The sequence below is a fragment of the Taeniopygia guttata genome, chromosome 21 (genome assembly GCF_048771995.1).
Source record: "Taeniopygia guttata chromosome 21, bTaeGut7.mat, whole genome shotgun sequence".
Classification (NCBI taxonomy): domain Eukaryota; kingdom Metazoa; phylum Chordata; class Aves; order Passeriformes; family Estrildidae; genus Taeniopygia; species Taeniopygia guttata.
Window position 1 is genome coordinate 4,184,931 of NC_133046.1, and position 15,761 is coordinate 4,200,691.

Here is a 15,761-nt window from a genome sequence, read left to right on the forward strand (position 1 = left end):
TCTGGTGGAAGGGCAGAAGGGTTGAAGCATGATGGTATTTAAGATCTTTTCTCTCCCAAGCCCCTGTGTCAGGGCCTGACCTCTCTTATAGGGAAGAATTTTTTCCTTATGTCTGATCTAAACATTCTTCTTGTTCTAAACATCTCTTTTCAATGCCCTGCCAGCAGCTGGAAGCTGTCAGAGAAGGAGGGATGGCACTTGTTGATCTCAAAGATTTTTTTCCAGCCTAAATGATTCCATAATTCTGTGATGGACGTGGCCAGATCTGTGGCAGTGGTGGCCTTGCAACTCTACATTTGCATTAAGGATGTGATTTCTCCCCACCATTTTGGGAACAAGCTGTAACAGAGACACCTTTGAGGCTTTTAACCCTGGAGATCCAACATATCACGGGTCAGGACAGCACAGGCAGAGGATCAAACCATCAGCTTATGCTGATGACAGACTGGAAAAGCACCTTGTTCCTTCCTGGCCTCCTTGTAACAGGGCGTGAGGATGGGGATCACGAGGGTTTGACATGGAAAAGGGGACAGCAAGGGGCAGAAGAGAAAAAGGCCCTCCTAAAGATGAGTTTCTGTCCGTGGCACCCCATCAGCTCAAACACCAAGGGCACAAGAGAAAAAAGTTTTCAGCAAAGCAGTGACACTGAGGCCAGGGTCTGCACCTTAAGTACGACTCAAATAGAGCTGAGCATTCATTGCCATGGATTTCACGCTGTCTTTCAACAGGCAGCCAGCACTAAATGAAGCCCCTGTACTCTGTAAAAGCAATGCCAGACACAAATAACTGTTTTCATGTAAAATCTTGGTGGCTTGTGCCAATATAAGCCAAGCAGTAGCCACAGATGTTAGTTAAGGACATCTTAGTGTTGTGTTCACTGTGCATTCTGCAGCCTAATTACACTGCCTTCATTATTAATAATGTACAAACTGAGTAGTGATAGATTAAGACAGTTTTCATTATTTTACTGTAGATCTTTTATAATGTAAGTCAAAAGCCAGAGGCTAAAAAGAAAAATTAAAATCCTGAGATGAGTAGAGATTGTTGCGAGCACAAAAACGAGAGATAAAATATTTCTGAAAAACAGACATTCCTCTCACTACCATTATTCCAAAAATGATGGAGACTGACATCATTTGGAAGGGAAAGGGAAACAATCAGGGAATATTAATTGGGGCACACATCATGCAGTGATTCTGAATTCCTCTATGCAGAAAGACAGAGAGGAAAAAGTTGCTGTATTCTTGCAGCCTCTGGCTGTCTGTGGGCAGAAAGTGAAGGCTGTGCTTGAAAGAGGAGCCAGAGTTCCCCTGGAGTCAGCTGGAGCCTGTGTTCAAAGGGGGCAGCACTTCAGTTTTTGGGGTATGTGCTGTGCACTTGTAGTTTTTTCTTTCTTTTTCTTTTTTTCTTTTTTTTTTAAAGTTGAAAAATGAAAATGTCTTGACTTCCCCCAGGCTACCTAACCTGGCTTCACAGCTCACTCCTGTTGCAAAAGTACTGGTTCTACCTGCTAACCTGGCTGCTAGAATATTATAAAATATATTTGGGTCCTAGAATAAATATCTTTTAAACCATTAAAAAAAATATTGGAAAAGTAATTCAAAAAATCAGTCTTTCTTTTTGGCTTTCACACAGTTCAGATACTCTCCCTATAGCCATTTCTGTGGAGATTTCTCATGCATAAGTAAGCATTAACCACTGATTTGCAGTGTGAAAAGTATTATCCTAGGAAGAAACAAGGAAGATGGCCAGTGGGCTTTGAGTAAATCACATGCTACTTGTATGAGCTTATCCTTATTTTTTGAGTATTAGGGAACAGCAGCAAGAAATCCTGCTAAGTGCTCCCCATGCCAGCCAGACTCTCTCAGATCCTCCAAACCATCCCTTCCCAAACCCAGCTGGCAAGAGGGCAAGAGCTGCAGTGGTGCTGACACAAGAGACTGCATCACTCCTTATTTTATCTTCCTTGATCCCTTCATGGCCTTGCTCATAAAAGCACCTTTGGCAGCTGGAGGATGTTGGATGCGCCCTGAAGCCAAGAGGGATAATTTTTTCAAGTGGTTTGCACAGATCCCTTTTATACAGGATATTTATATACTTGTCATGCGGGGGGAAAACTGAAAGGAATCAGGCTCCTAAACCCCTCAGGCTGCTCTTCCCCGGGAAGTTGTGCTGGAGTGGAGTGATCCAGCTCTTCTTCAACATCTCCCCCATGTGGCACCGGCAACGTTCACAGCACACGATTCTCTTCCAGCCAGGAAGAAGAGGCTGCTCCTAATTGGGGAACATTTTGCTGTAAATCCACACCTCACTGGCCACCAGCTTTCTCATGGTGTTGATTCACATGGTCCTTTGTCCTGCCTTCATCATTCCAATGCTCAGTGCTTTCCCCTTCCACAGAGATAAGGTTGATATCTTTAAAAGATAAGGCAATTTCTTTATGTGAGCTCTTTATTTACTTGGGATGTATATTTAGTGCCTCTGTGTTTAGGAGGGTGAGTGCTGTGGGCTTGAAATCTAATAAAAGTATAAATTGGGTGACTGAGCAGCAAATTATTGGATTTTCCATAAAAGCCAGTCTCCACATGCTGGAGTGGAGGTTAAATACAGAGAGCAGGTCAAAAACTATGAACAAAATAATTAAATCTATATATCAAAAGAAAATAATCATGGTTTCCTTATGATGAGAATTTCCCTGTAACATTTAACTCAGAGAAAGCTAATTCCATTTATGTTAATATTAAACCAGCATACTTTTGCTTTTAGCTTAATCACTAAGCAACCAAGTTACCAGAGGAATGCAGGTTATCCAGCAGTTATCCCACAAACATGTCTGGGGCTGAATTCTGACATTGCACCATTAAAATCCATGGAGATTTTCCCAAGAGTCCCATGACAAGAATGCTAAGGATATAAAAACTGACATATGATTACTTGCTAATTGGTCCCAATCCCATTCGTAGTTCCAGTCCCATTCAAAGCCTTTTAATTCATGGAAGAGTCGGGCAGGAATGATAGCACCAATTATTGCTAAGAGGTACCAAGGTGCATTACTTGATATTTATTATTAACAGCATCTTTTAAAGCAATTTTCATCCTAAGGATCTCAAAGCTTTTACACATTAATGAATGAAGAGCCTCACACGATCTCTGTGAAGTAGACAAATATTATTCCCAGCTCACGGATAAATGAGGAAGATGGGAATTAAATTACATCCTTACATTTGTGCAATGGATAAAAGACACCTTTTCCCTGAAGGAAGAGCAGATCTGAACTGGTGTCAGGGTCTTGCAACCTGTGAATCCATCTCCTTGCTGGGAAAAATCAGAGTCCAGAGGAAATCTATGGTTTGCTAAAACTCCGTGCAAATGAAATCGAATGGAATGCATTTAGCACGGATGCTGCCCTAGCAAGGAGCTGAGCCTGCAGCCTAGAAGGAGTTAAAGCATAAAGGATCACTACATCTGGACAAGATCTGTTGCCAGGGTTAACTCACAAGGCTGTTTGGAATATTTCTGCAGGAATAGCAGCCCAGCATTCACTCTCAGAAACCAGCTCTTCCATTTGAATTTGTTTTCCAAAACAAGACAGCTTTTGCTTACACAATTAGCTCCCTACCCAGCATCTGAGGCAGGAATCTGGAGAAACAGCTTAATTTTTATCAAGCAAGTGCTTAAAGCAACTGTTGATATATGGGGAGAGAACCCAAACACTCGCAGTGTCTCCCAGAGCCATTAAATATTTATTGGTTTTTCTGAGACAAAAAATACAAATGTACTTGGCTGGCTCCCACCTCCTGCTGGGCTCAGCCTGGTGACACCTGAGTTGGAGGGGAAGTTTGCAGCTGAGTCGGGAGGAGGATTTGCTTTGGGATGGAGCTCTCAGGCTTCCCAGGGGCTTGGTCCAGCACCACTTTGGGCTGAGCTGAGGGGCTTTAGCTAATTTGTTGACTAGAAATGAAGCAGGAGACTCTCCAGGCAGGAGAAAACACATTGAGGGAAGAAAACACATTTTCCTGAGTCTTCACATCTTGTGCTTTCCAAGCGCTGAGTGAGGCTAACTGGGATTTTCTATCTCATTTGCTGGCTGCACAATTGGGGTTTTTTTCCTGTTATTAACTGAAAAATCTGCATTGCTGATAAACTGCTGCGATAGCAAATCTGTTCTGGTCTCCCCTAATTGCTTCTTCTACATTTATGAAGATACTCATCGTTTCTCTCTCATGAACTTCAATTAAAGCTTTGCACACAGAGCGCTCATGAATACACATCGGGTTCTAAGTGAGAAAAAATTGTCACCTCTTCTTCAGTGTTCAACAGGAATCTGCAAATGAAACATTCTGTCCTGGGCCACCTGCTAAGAGGTGTGAGAGCTTCTGTGAAGGCATCACAGAAACTGGAATGTTGGAATTACCTGGATATTAATTCAATTGGCAATATCCAGGATCTGCAGAGATCTGCCTGCAGAAATCCTGGCTTCTTTATGCATTTTCTCTTTTAATCAGTTCTGGTTTGCCTCTGAATCAAGGAAAGGTGTCCATCAGGTTTTTTCAGGGGCTATAACCTTTCCTATAGACACACACACACACATATACATGTATATCTTTATTTCTCTCTCTCTGAATGCTGAACTGCTGCTGTACAACCCCAGCCTGACCTCTCCACTGCCATGGCCCTCCTCTCCTACTGACCTCCACATCTCCTGAAAGCATAAAAGTAAACACTAACTTATAAGCAACTAAACAAACAACAAAACAGCTGAGAATCTTGCTTTTTGCACTCTTTACAGGTGGTGCTATGCTCTCCTCTTTGTACATGTGATTTATTTTGGTTTTTTTATTTTTTAGTCTTCTACTCTTGCAGGGCTGCAAATATTGAAAGTATTTTTGAGCTTTCAACAGCAATATCAAACCTAATCCTGAATAACAAGCTTTTTTCCAGTTCCAAAGGAGAGCCAAATAAGAAAGAATGAGAATAAAATCAGAACCGACCTGATGTCACCGTGCTGAGCCACCTTGCAGCCAGTGAATTACCAGCTCTGGCCTTACAGCAAATGTAATTTGGGGATTCAGCACCATTATTTAGTGATATAAATATTGCTTTGCAGTGATGGTAGGCAGCAGAATCCATCCTTTGCATGGTTCTAGCTCAGGTTTGAACCCCTGAGGGGTGGGAAAAGCACAGACTGTCCCAGAGCTTCATAAATTCATCCTGAATCTCTCTCAAGAAAATAAAGAACTGATCTTTCTCCAAGGCTGCAACTCTCATTTTTACAGTCATTTTGCAAACTTCCTTATCCTGAGTCTTGGCTCAGAAAGCTCGTGGGTTTTGAATCAGGCAGGACCACCAGGCAGGATGGGACCCACCACTTGTGGGTCACTAATGATGTGCAGAGCTGGGCTGGTGGAGAGAGCAGCACCTTACAGCTCTCCTGAGTTAGAGGTGCCTCTGATTCTTCATCATAGAGCACATCACTCTCCAAATAAATTGAATTAGCAGAGACAGCACATTCAGACTGTTTCAGGCCATGAAAGAGGCAGCAGGTTGTCAGGTACCTGTTTAGGGACAAGCACCACAAGCCAGGCTGTGTAACACATGTTAATAATGTCATTAGACACAACGAGGTCCTTGCTGAAGCTTCAGAGGTTCTGCCTTTTATCTTCTCCTCCTTCCACACAAGTCAGTGTTTTGTGCTCCCTTTTAGCCCTGGAGGGATCATTAGAAGGTGTGCTACTGGCTTGAGGCAGCCAAGAAGATTCCTTCTTATGGAAATGGGCCAGCAAGATTAATGTAAAAAAAAAAATACAGCATACAGAGCAGAAAGTTTGTGTTTTGGGCTTTCCTCTAGATACACCCTGACCTGAACTGAAGCTGTTCTCCAAGCCAAACCAGCTCATGGGTTGTGCAGGCTGAGATAAATGAACACCTACTGACAGCTGCATTTTTATATTATTTCATAACAGAATTTACATCATTTCCCTTTGTGCAGCCCTCGAAACACATTGGTGTGGCAAGGACACTTTCAGAACTCCAATAATTTCAGTTTATTGGAACACAGAGGAAATCCTCCTTCCCCTGTTCTTCCTGTTGATACTGATAGGACCCACTCGTGTGAAAATAAAGGTCATGGGGCATTGCTCCTGAAGCTCTGCTAAAAGTCTGAAAAACAGATGGTGAGAAGCATTTAAGCAACAAACAAAATATTGCAACAACATGGTTGGTTTTATACAACAGCCCTCTGTAGAAAATGAGAACTATTTTTAAAGGTCAGCTGGGGAAATAGCTCTGCCACAGTTCTGCAGCAATTATCGTGGCTGTCTCCAGAACAGCCTGATCAGGAAGGGACCACTGGAGAAAAGATTGTGATGTAAAAAGGCTGAGAAATTATTATCTTGTCTGGTTAGAAATGGACGGTAATACAGAGAAAAAAAAAAAAAAAAAACCACAAAAAACCACAAAAAACCAACAAAGCAGCAGCTGGTGGGATGTTGAATGGCTAAATGTAAGTCATGCCAAGCTGATTTTCCTTTTTTTTCCATAAATTGAAAGACTCTCGCCTTAAATGATTTATTTACAGGGTATCAGTGTCAGGCTTAAAAGGCTTAAGGTGATGACAACTCAAATACTCAGATATTTTCCAAAGGAAAACAAGGCAATATTCTCTGTCCAAACTGGCATTAACTTCATCTGCAGACCTGTCCTGGCAGACACCTGCTAAAGGTTTGTCCCATGAGTCAGTGAGGACTGGAGCTGTTTGATTCAGAGTAAAGGAAAAAAAGAACCAACCAAAAAACCACACACACACACACACAATGCTACAACACCAGATTTTAAATAAAAAATACTTCTAAATGTAAATGAAAGTGTTCTTTCCTCTATGATTTTTGGGCAATGAGAACACTGTTTTGTTAGCAATTTAGGTTAGAAGCACCACAAAGTTAATTTTTTTTGATATAAGTAATAATTATCTGTCTTTACCTAAGAAATAAATGAACTCCCCAGCAGAGAAGCAGTTGAATATCTCAATGCCCTCACACTCTCCTGCCTAGGCAGAAGCTGAAATCCAAATGAATCTTAGCCAAATGTCCCACAAAGCTGATCTTGTTCTTAAGTCATCATTTGTGGTATGATCTCATTCAAAAAGTCCAAAGCAAACCCGAAGATATTTTTGATGTCTTTTCATTCCCTCCAGAACAACACCTGAGGATAAGCACAACACTGCTGGGAAAGGCAATAAAGAGATGGTATTTCTCCCCAAGAACTTCAAATCTACTTTAAGTTAATAAAAAAACCTTAATGGAAGGCACTAAATGGGCTGAACTTCCTGAAAGCTTGGCTTTTGAGGGCAGGCATCCAGCAAAATGCCATGAGACATTACCCTACATCTAGGGCTGGTGCTGCTGCTGCACCTTTTCTGTTGATGAGACAAAATCCTCTGGAAACAGCTGGATTAGAGCTGATGCACATGGCTCAGCCCTTGGATGTTGTACACCTTTGCTCCACGCCAGTCCAGTCTCTCACAATTGCAATTAGAAACAGAAACTCGAGTAAAACAAATCAAAAAGTAATTTAGGCAAAGCTGGGGGGTGATTTAAAGTTTGAAGGTATCATGGATTCATGTCACGTGTGGCAGAAGCAATAAATCCTGCTTAGGGAAATGTCTGAGGAAGAAACACTGCTAGGCTATAAAATTCCACCTCTGAGGATTATAAAACAACAGGCACAGAGCAAACATCCTTTCTGAGCATAATAGGAGTGTCAGAAATGATTGACAACAGCGACAATCTATCACAGGTTGCTGTGTCCCTGCTGGGCACGGGGCTGGCTGCAGCAGAGGAATTGTTTATTCACTCCAATGCCAGGCGAGGATGGGAGGTGTCAGGGGAATAAATGCACCTTTCCTCTCCACCTGCTTTTATGCACCAGCATTATCTCAGCACGGCTTTTCCTTCAGGCAGCACAATTCCCATTTTTGGAGCCATTCTTGGAGGTGGGCATGGCTCAGGTGATGTCAGGAATGTGCTGGGATGGACACCAGAAGCCATCTGGGCACCCGTGCCACACTTAATTATTACTAATATCAAACACTCAGAGCTGGTAATTAATCCTGTAAGATTGAAAATTCTTCCATGGACAGAGATCACAGACAGTGTCTCTGGGGGCTCTGTCCAGGGGGGTTCCTGACCCCTGCCAGGGTCCCAGACCTGCCAGGGCAGCCAGAGGGAAGCCCTGGATTCCCACACTATCCCAGGCATGGAAGGGATGGAGAGCACTGGGGTCAAGAGATCCTGCAGGCTGTAATGACTTCCATTAAATCACTGTCTTCCCTGGGCTGAATTTGAGCTGGCAGCCTATTGCTGAGAGACTCCACACAACTTTTTACCTCTCCCTGTGTACAGTTGAACAATGCTGATGGGGCTGATGGATCAGCAGCCCCTCAGCCAACCCACACCACAGCTGCCAGCACCATCCTCCCACCAGTGCCACCTCGTCTGCCACCCGTGCCACTTCTCTGGCCAGGAGAAGTGCAAAATACACCCCATTTTCCATGGACAAAACCCATTTGAATATAGGACATTAGAAGAGTTTCCCCCCCACACTCAGCAGCTGTTTCTCCATGCTGTGTTTACCAAGAAGTGACCTCTAATTTCCCCTATAAAGCCACAGTCACTACTGTCACAGTTGCTTGTACATGACTACCACAAAACTGAGGCATTAAAATCAGTGAAAAGTGGAGGAAATTGAGAAAACAGATGGGCAAAAGAGGCTCTTACAAGCAGCCAAGGGAGAAATAAATATGGCCTAATATATGTAGGGACTGGGCTGATGCTTGGGGGCACAGAGTGCACATTTTAACTATGAGAAAATCCAGCTGTGAAACTCCAGGCAGGCTCCCTGGTACCTCTGTGCTGTGGCTCCTCTTCTCCACTCTGATGAGCATCCTTGTCCTTTGTGCTCCAGTGACACCTTGCTGAGAGGGCAGGGACCTGCCCCTTCCCTGGCAGATGCACATGGGCCCCAGCACAGCCTCCTCTAAAACCCTCACAGTCCTCTCCAGGGTGGAAAGCTCTGTGTGTTGGTTCAGTGATTCATCTTAAGCCAAAAAAATGACTCAAAATCAAAGTTAGATCCATGGTGGACCCAAAACCTTTGTTTCAGCAACATCTCCTGGTGTGTGTCCAAGCAGAGTTCCAAAAATGTGTCCAATTTCTCTCCAAGCCACAAGGCATCACCCCCACATCATCCCTGCCTTTGGAAAGCAGATTAACAGTGCAGAGAAGTGAGAAATTCCCATTAACTCTCCCCCCTGACCAGCCTCTCCTGCTGGCTGAGCAGTCCAGCTGATTTCCAGCCAAAATATCAAGTTGGATGTTCTCTCCTCAAATTATCCACCAGTCAAAATCAGGTCCATGGCAAGAGAGGCGAGCCAAAGTGCCAAGCACTGGAATTCAGCTTATCCTTGTACAGAGCCTTGCATAATCAATATTTCCATAAAATAACTAACAGGGAAGGGAAGGGAAGGGAAGGGAAGGGAAGGGAAGGGAAGGGAAGGGAAGGGAAGGGAAGGGAAGGGAAGGGAAGGGAAGGGAAGGGAAGGGAAGGGAAGGGAAGGGAAGGGAAGGGAAGGGAAGGGAAGGGAAGGGAAGGGAAGGGAAGGGAAGGGAAGGGAAGGGAAGGGAAGGGAAGGGAAGGGAAGGGAAGGGAAGGGAAGGGAAGGGAAGGGAAGGGAAGGGAAGGGAAGGGAAGGGAAGGGAAGGGAAGGGAAGGGAAGGGAAGGGAAGGGAAGGGAAGGGAAGGGAAGGGAAGGGAAGGGAAGGGAAGGGAAGGGAAGGGAAGGGAAGGGAAGGGAAGGGAAGGGAAGGGAAGGGAAGGGAAGGGAAGGGAAGGGAAGGGAAGGGAAGGGAAGGGAAATAATTGCATTGGTGATATTTTTTTCCTGCTGTGTGATTAGAGCCACAGGGTTAGCACATATTTACATTCACACACTGGTGGGGATATTCCTGCTGATATTCCTGCCAGACTCATGTTTCTTTCATTCCTCAGAGGATTTATTTTATTGAGTTTGGGTTTTTTGGGGGTTGTTTTTTTTTTTTGGCTTTTTTTTACTGGATGTTATCACCTGTTTACTTCCATCCTTCTACTCACCACTACCACTTCCCACCTTGTCATTCTTCCAACTTTTAAAGCCCAGGCAAGAAAACATCCTGTCCTTTCTGGGAAGGGATCCAGGCACATCATGAGGATGCAGGAGCACTTGACATTTCCCTATTGTTCTTAGCATTTCCTAATCAGTCTCTCTATCACAGGCACCAATTAATATGCATTCAGGGCAGCTGATAAGTAGGAAAGCAATTCTTGGGTGCTAAAAATAGAATTCCTGCACAAGGGGATTATCAATAGGTACCTTTTTGCCCCATATTTATTTTTATCTGCCGCATATAGATGCCTGTAAGCATCTGCCTGCCCTCATGCCTGATTCCCCAGAGGTATTCCAAACACCTGGAACTTGGACAGGGTTGGATGGGCTTGGAGCAACCTGGTCTAGTGGAAAGTGTCCCTGCCCAGGGTAGGGGGTGAAATGCGATGGGATTTAAGGTCCCTTTCAACCCAAGCTGTCATTTTCCATCCAGGTTTTGCAAATTATGAGCAAAACAGAATGTAAAAAGATAAATATAATTAATATTTCAAAGGGTGGTTTTTGTAGGCTGAAGGAAAGACTGCAACACAGCAAAGCTACAGAGAAAGAGATTTTTTTGTTGAAGCAGCAAAGGCACAAAGAAACATCTGCACATCATTTCATGACTTTTAACTGGCATTTTACAGCTTGGCTAAACCAACAGCTCAGTTGTCTGGCACTTCTAAAACTGGCATTGAGCACAGATGCTTAGTGGACAGATGATTTTCTTTTGGTAGTGCTGATGCTGGATTCCCATCAATGGGTACATTGCTGGATTCCCATCAATGGGTACATTACTGCATTTTCTCCTGAAATTAAGAGCCATTTTCAAGCCTGAATCTGAAGCTCAGCCCCAGCACAAGCTGCACACTCTGTGCACTGAGCTGTTCTTCCCACAGCTGCAGTTTTCAAAAGCCAAAATAAGTTTTAAAGCAGCAATTAATGTTCTCCACTGCTAAAACTGCACATAAAAATGACATATTCCTCCAGATCTGTGTAATGTGCCTTCCTCACTTCCTAACACGTCTGTGTATTGATTTCCTACCTGTGCATCCATCAGGAGGTGCCTCATCAGCCTCATGGCACTTTTCAGAGATTCCTTCTCACTGGGCAAAAAGGCATCTTCATCCTCCTCCAGGGTTTTTGACTTGCTGACGATGAAATGGGAGATCTGGTCATTCAGGGAATGCAGCGACTCCACAGCTGTGCAGGAGAGAGGGAAAGCAAGAAACAGGAATGAAACCATGCTGGAGGAAGCCAACTTTTTTTTTTTTTTTCAGTTTGAGATGAGTGTGATTTGCTCTGGAAATAATTGATTACCTCCCCTGGACTCTCCTGAGAGGACCAGCAAAGGCATCATACACACATGGGGAGGAGGCCCTGAGCAGCCTGGTCCTGCTCATGGCAGGGAATGAGGTTGTTTTGAGGGACACTTCCAACCCAAATCATTCCAGGATTCTATGATTATGTTTCTAATCTGAAGTAACAAGTCATGGCTAAAGTGAAAACAAGAAAAAAAAATAGTCAGTCTATTGAATCCCAGCCCAGAGACCTGTTCCCTCTCATGTGCAGGGAACCAGAACTCCAGACAAAATGAAGGAGAGAAGCTGGAAAAATTGGCTTTTTATTAGCTAGAGTGGGAGTGAGTCAGACCAACAGCTAAAATAGTGCTAATTTTCTTTCTTCGTGATTATTGGTATTTGAATCACTGTTAATCTTTTAAATTCTCCTTTGTGGGCTCAGCCCCAGGTATTATATGTGAGATTCTGCTCTCAGTCAGAAATCACCACCTCCACAGCTCACAGGAATTCCCCAGAAATTTCACACACTTTATGAAGCTACAACTTATATATGAACCAATGGTCACATTTATTTCCACCCAATGAAAAGCTCTGGACTTCTACAGATCTGAAAAATCTGTGCTGCGATTTGCTTCTCAACCATGGCAAGTTTGGAGGTTTCATTTTTACTGCTGGCTCATTAAATAAATGAGGTCCAAATAATTCTTCAGTGTATTTTCTTTGTGCTGGTGGCTCAAGCAGTGGAGCCTTTTGATAAGCTCAGAGTAACACATCACTGTCACACCCTGAACGTGCTGCACGTCCTGGCTTGCTCAGGCTGTTTATGAATAAAGCAATGTGTTATTTAGGACTCTCTGACAAACTGATCTTAAGAACACGAGGCAATTGAAATATACCCGACCTAGTTCTGTCTAAAAGATCTTCCCACAAAATTGGAAGTAGTAAAGATTAGCCAGAAACCACTCATTGAGGAACAAATCTTCCCCAGACAAAAGGGCCATAACAAATCACAGTTGCGTCTCCAAAATGCAGGAGGGAAAGAGCAGAATCTTCTTTACTGAGAGGGTTTATTTTTCATTAAAATAATAAAACAAAATCTGTGCCTGGACATGCCTTGGTGAGGGGACTGGGAGGATTCCCAGCACTCAGGGTGCCCCTGCACCTCCTGCTACAGAAAAGGGGTTTGAGGCAAACTGTGATGTAGGGTCTATTTTAAACACACCATAAATCATGGAATCATACAGTGAATCATGGAAAGGTTTGGGTTGGAGGAGATCATCTCATCCCACCATGGGCAGGGACATCTTCCACTATCCCAGGTTGTTCCAAGCCTTGTCCAACCTGGCCTTGGGCACTTCCAGGGATCCAGGGGCAGGAACAGCTGCTCTGGGCACCTCTGCCAGGGCCAATCTTGACTGTATAACAATTTTACTGCTGGGCTCATGTGCACATCACACATTTGTCATGAGGCAGCCTGATGGAATCTGTGATATTTAAATGATCCTGAGATTGTAGAAAGTCTCTGTCTTCCAGCCCCGCTGCCAAAGAAGAAGTCATAATTCATCTGTGCTGTTTCAAGGTTGTTTATTCTGTTTATCTCTAACATGTTCTGCTGCCCTGCCGCAGCTCTGTCCTGCAGGGCAGCGTGTGGGGCTCTGCCCTCAGTGGGATGGTACAAACATTAAATACCAGAAACTACCTGTGCTGGATTTACAATAACGTGCCAATATCTGTCACCTACGTTGGACAGTGTGTCCCCAGCCTGAACCAACAGAAAAATGCCAACACCACAGTGAAACATGGAGGGCATGAAGAAGGAGAAAAAGGACAAGGCACACCCAATTTCCTCCATCTTGTCCCCTTTGGACCCCTAATCTAGAATCCTAAAAATTTACATTTGCACCCGTGCCACACTTAATTATTACTTATATCAAACCCTCAGAGCTTGTAATTCATCCTGTAGGATTGAAAACTCTTTTCCATGGACAGAGATCACAGACAGTGTCTCTGGGGGCTCTGTCCAGGGGGGTTCCTGACCCCTGCCAGGGTCCCAGACCTGCCAGGGCAGCCAGAGGGATGCCTTGGATTCCCACATGTTTACAGTTCCCCATACCAATACCTAAAATCTGTGTTGGACAGTGTGTCCCTACCTTAAACCAATAGAAAAGTGTCACTATCACAGCAAGACATGGCAGACAAGAAGAACAAGAAGGAGGTCAGGACACACCCAAATTCCTCCATGAAACCACGGGCAGCTGAACTTCTCCAAGTCCCCATTACCAAATCGTTCTGGGATCATTCTTGTCCTCACACCAAGCACCGCTTGTGATCCCAGGGAGCTGCAGGTTTTCCATGCAGGGAGCAGCAGGCACATGGCTGCATGCAGGCAGCAGCAGTTTGATTTTCTTATCACTCCTGGACTGAGCTAGCATCTCTATCAGACACGTCAGGCCTGAAAGCCATCTCCCCAGCACTAATGCACCAGTATTGATTCATCCCATCCTTTCTGACCGATGAGGAATTGGGGACAGATCATTTTTTTCCTACTCTGAAATTTTGGCTGGAGCCCTGAGTCCACATCTGCTTTCAGTAATACAAATGTACACCAGAGTTCTCCTCGAGCTGATGGCTCCCTTCCAGATTTACATAGACTGTGACCAGAAACTGGTACATGGAGAACTTCTCCCAGGCTTTCTGATTTAAAGTAATTCAAAGCAAACTAAATTATATTATCCTAAATAATCCCAACCTCTTCATCTGAAGCTACAGCTCTCCATTCTCCAATATTTCTTTTTCTCTTTGGGAAGTTTAGCAGTGCTGGAGCAGTATGTAGCCATGAAGCTCAGGGGGGCAAATGCTTCCCTCATTTGTAATTCTTTAGGTTTAGAGAGATGCCAGAGGAATCAGAAAAAATATTTTCCAGTAAGAATGTGGGGAAAGCAGATCAGTATTGACTTGAACCAATTTTTAGAGGGATCTGTCACAGTGCTGTATTTGTATCTGCTTAGCAAAACAAATCTTTTCCCATTAATACAGTGGAAACTGTATTGGAAAACAAAATCCTCTGAGTCTTCCTCATGAAAGCAACAGAGGTATTTCCAAACCTCCAGGCTACACACACAGTGAAAACAAAGCTGAAAAGCCCAAACCATTCCTGACACTATTTTTCTGGAAGTCCTGTATCAGTCTGCAACACAGCTTCCAAAGGGCCCTTCTTATAAGCAGAAGAAATTTGATACTTCTCATTTAAATCAAGGAAAACTTCCTGCCTTTTGCACTAAAAATATAAAGGACAAAGACAATGAGGCAAATCCTTCATCTCTCACAATGTTATGGCTCAGACATTTCTGCTGAACAACACTTCCACTGACCCGGACAGTTCTTTATGAAAACATCAAATTCTTCTTAAAGGAAAAAAATAATAATAAAAAAAAAAAAATATATATATAAACACAGGTATGTCCAGTGGAGATTAAAAGATACTTTTTGGTCCACTAAAGTGAAAAAAAAAAGAGAAAAAAATTAAGACAGCACCTTTCCCTTGCCATGTCATTCCCCTTGGCTCGAGGTCGGTAACAGTTCAGTAACACTGCAAGCAAGACAACAGGCTAAATAAAAGTTACAGCTGTCAAAGTCCTGTCAGCATCCCAGCTTTTCCCATTCCAATTTCATCATTTCCTCGCTGTGAGGATCAATTTCAAGAGGTGAAGGAACCATAACAATCCTCCTTTAGCTCTTTGGTGTCACCCCAAAAAGAGATCAAATAATTTCTTAAGGGGGCAGGGGTTCTGCCTGCTGCTGTCAGAGAGGATGTGCTGTGCTGGGGTGCTCAGGTGAGGATAATTTGCCACCCCAGAAGCAAGAATGGGTTGCAAAGTTGGTTTTCAGCAGGGCAGAATCACCAGAGCCTGAAGGACGTGCAGGGGAAAAAGGAAATTGCTTTCTGTCGGAGATGAGGGAAAAATTATACTTGTGCCAAAAACTCATTCAAGGAAGAGGCTGAAGCAATAAAGTTGTTCCAGGAGACCCCATTTTATACACTCCAGTTACTGCCCAGATGAGCACAAAATAAAATAAAGCATAGATTATATATCCTGAGATCTACTGACAAAAGCCAGCAGAGTCTAAAATTAATTCTCAGCAGCAGCAGTGAGTAAATGAAAGAGGACGGACACGATCATCATTTTGTCAAGGGAGGCTGCATAAGGATTCCTGGGCTGACTCTGCCACATGAAATAGAGAAGATGTTTGAGTCTGACTTTGGTGTGAGCAGTCAGCTCTCA

At 43.7% G+C, this 15,761-nt stretch overlaps 1 protein-coding gene across 2 annotated transcripts in view; it reads right to left on the bottom strand.

Annotated features, from left to right (window-relative positions):
* Window positions 1-15,761, bottom strand: part of LOC100222565 (kazrin) — a 263,876-nt gene that overhangs the window by 142,232 nt on the left and 105,883 nt on the right. For both annotated transcript variants that reach the window (XM_030289383.4, XM_041720467.2), the window contains one exon: window positions 11,223-11,380. In XM_030289383.4, coding sequence (XP_030145243.2) covers window positions 11,223-11,380 — 158 coding nt within the window. The remainder of the gene's footprint in view (window positions 1-11,222; window positions 11,381-15,761) is intronic.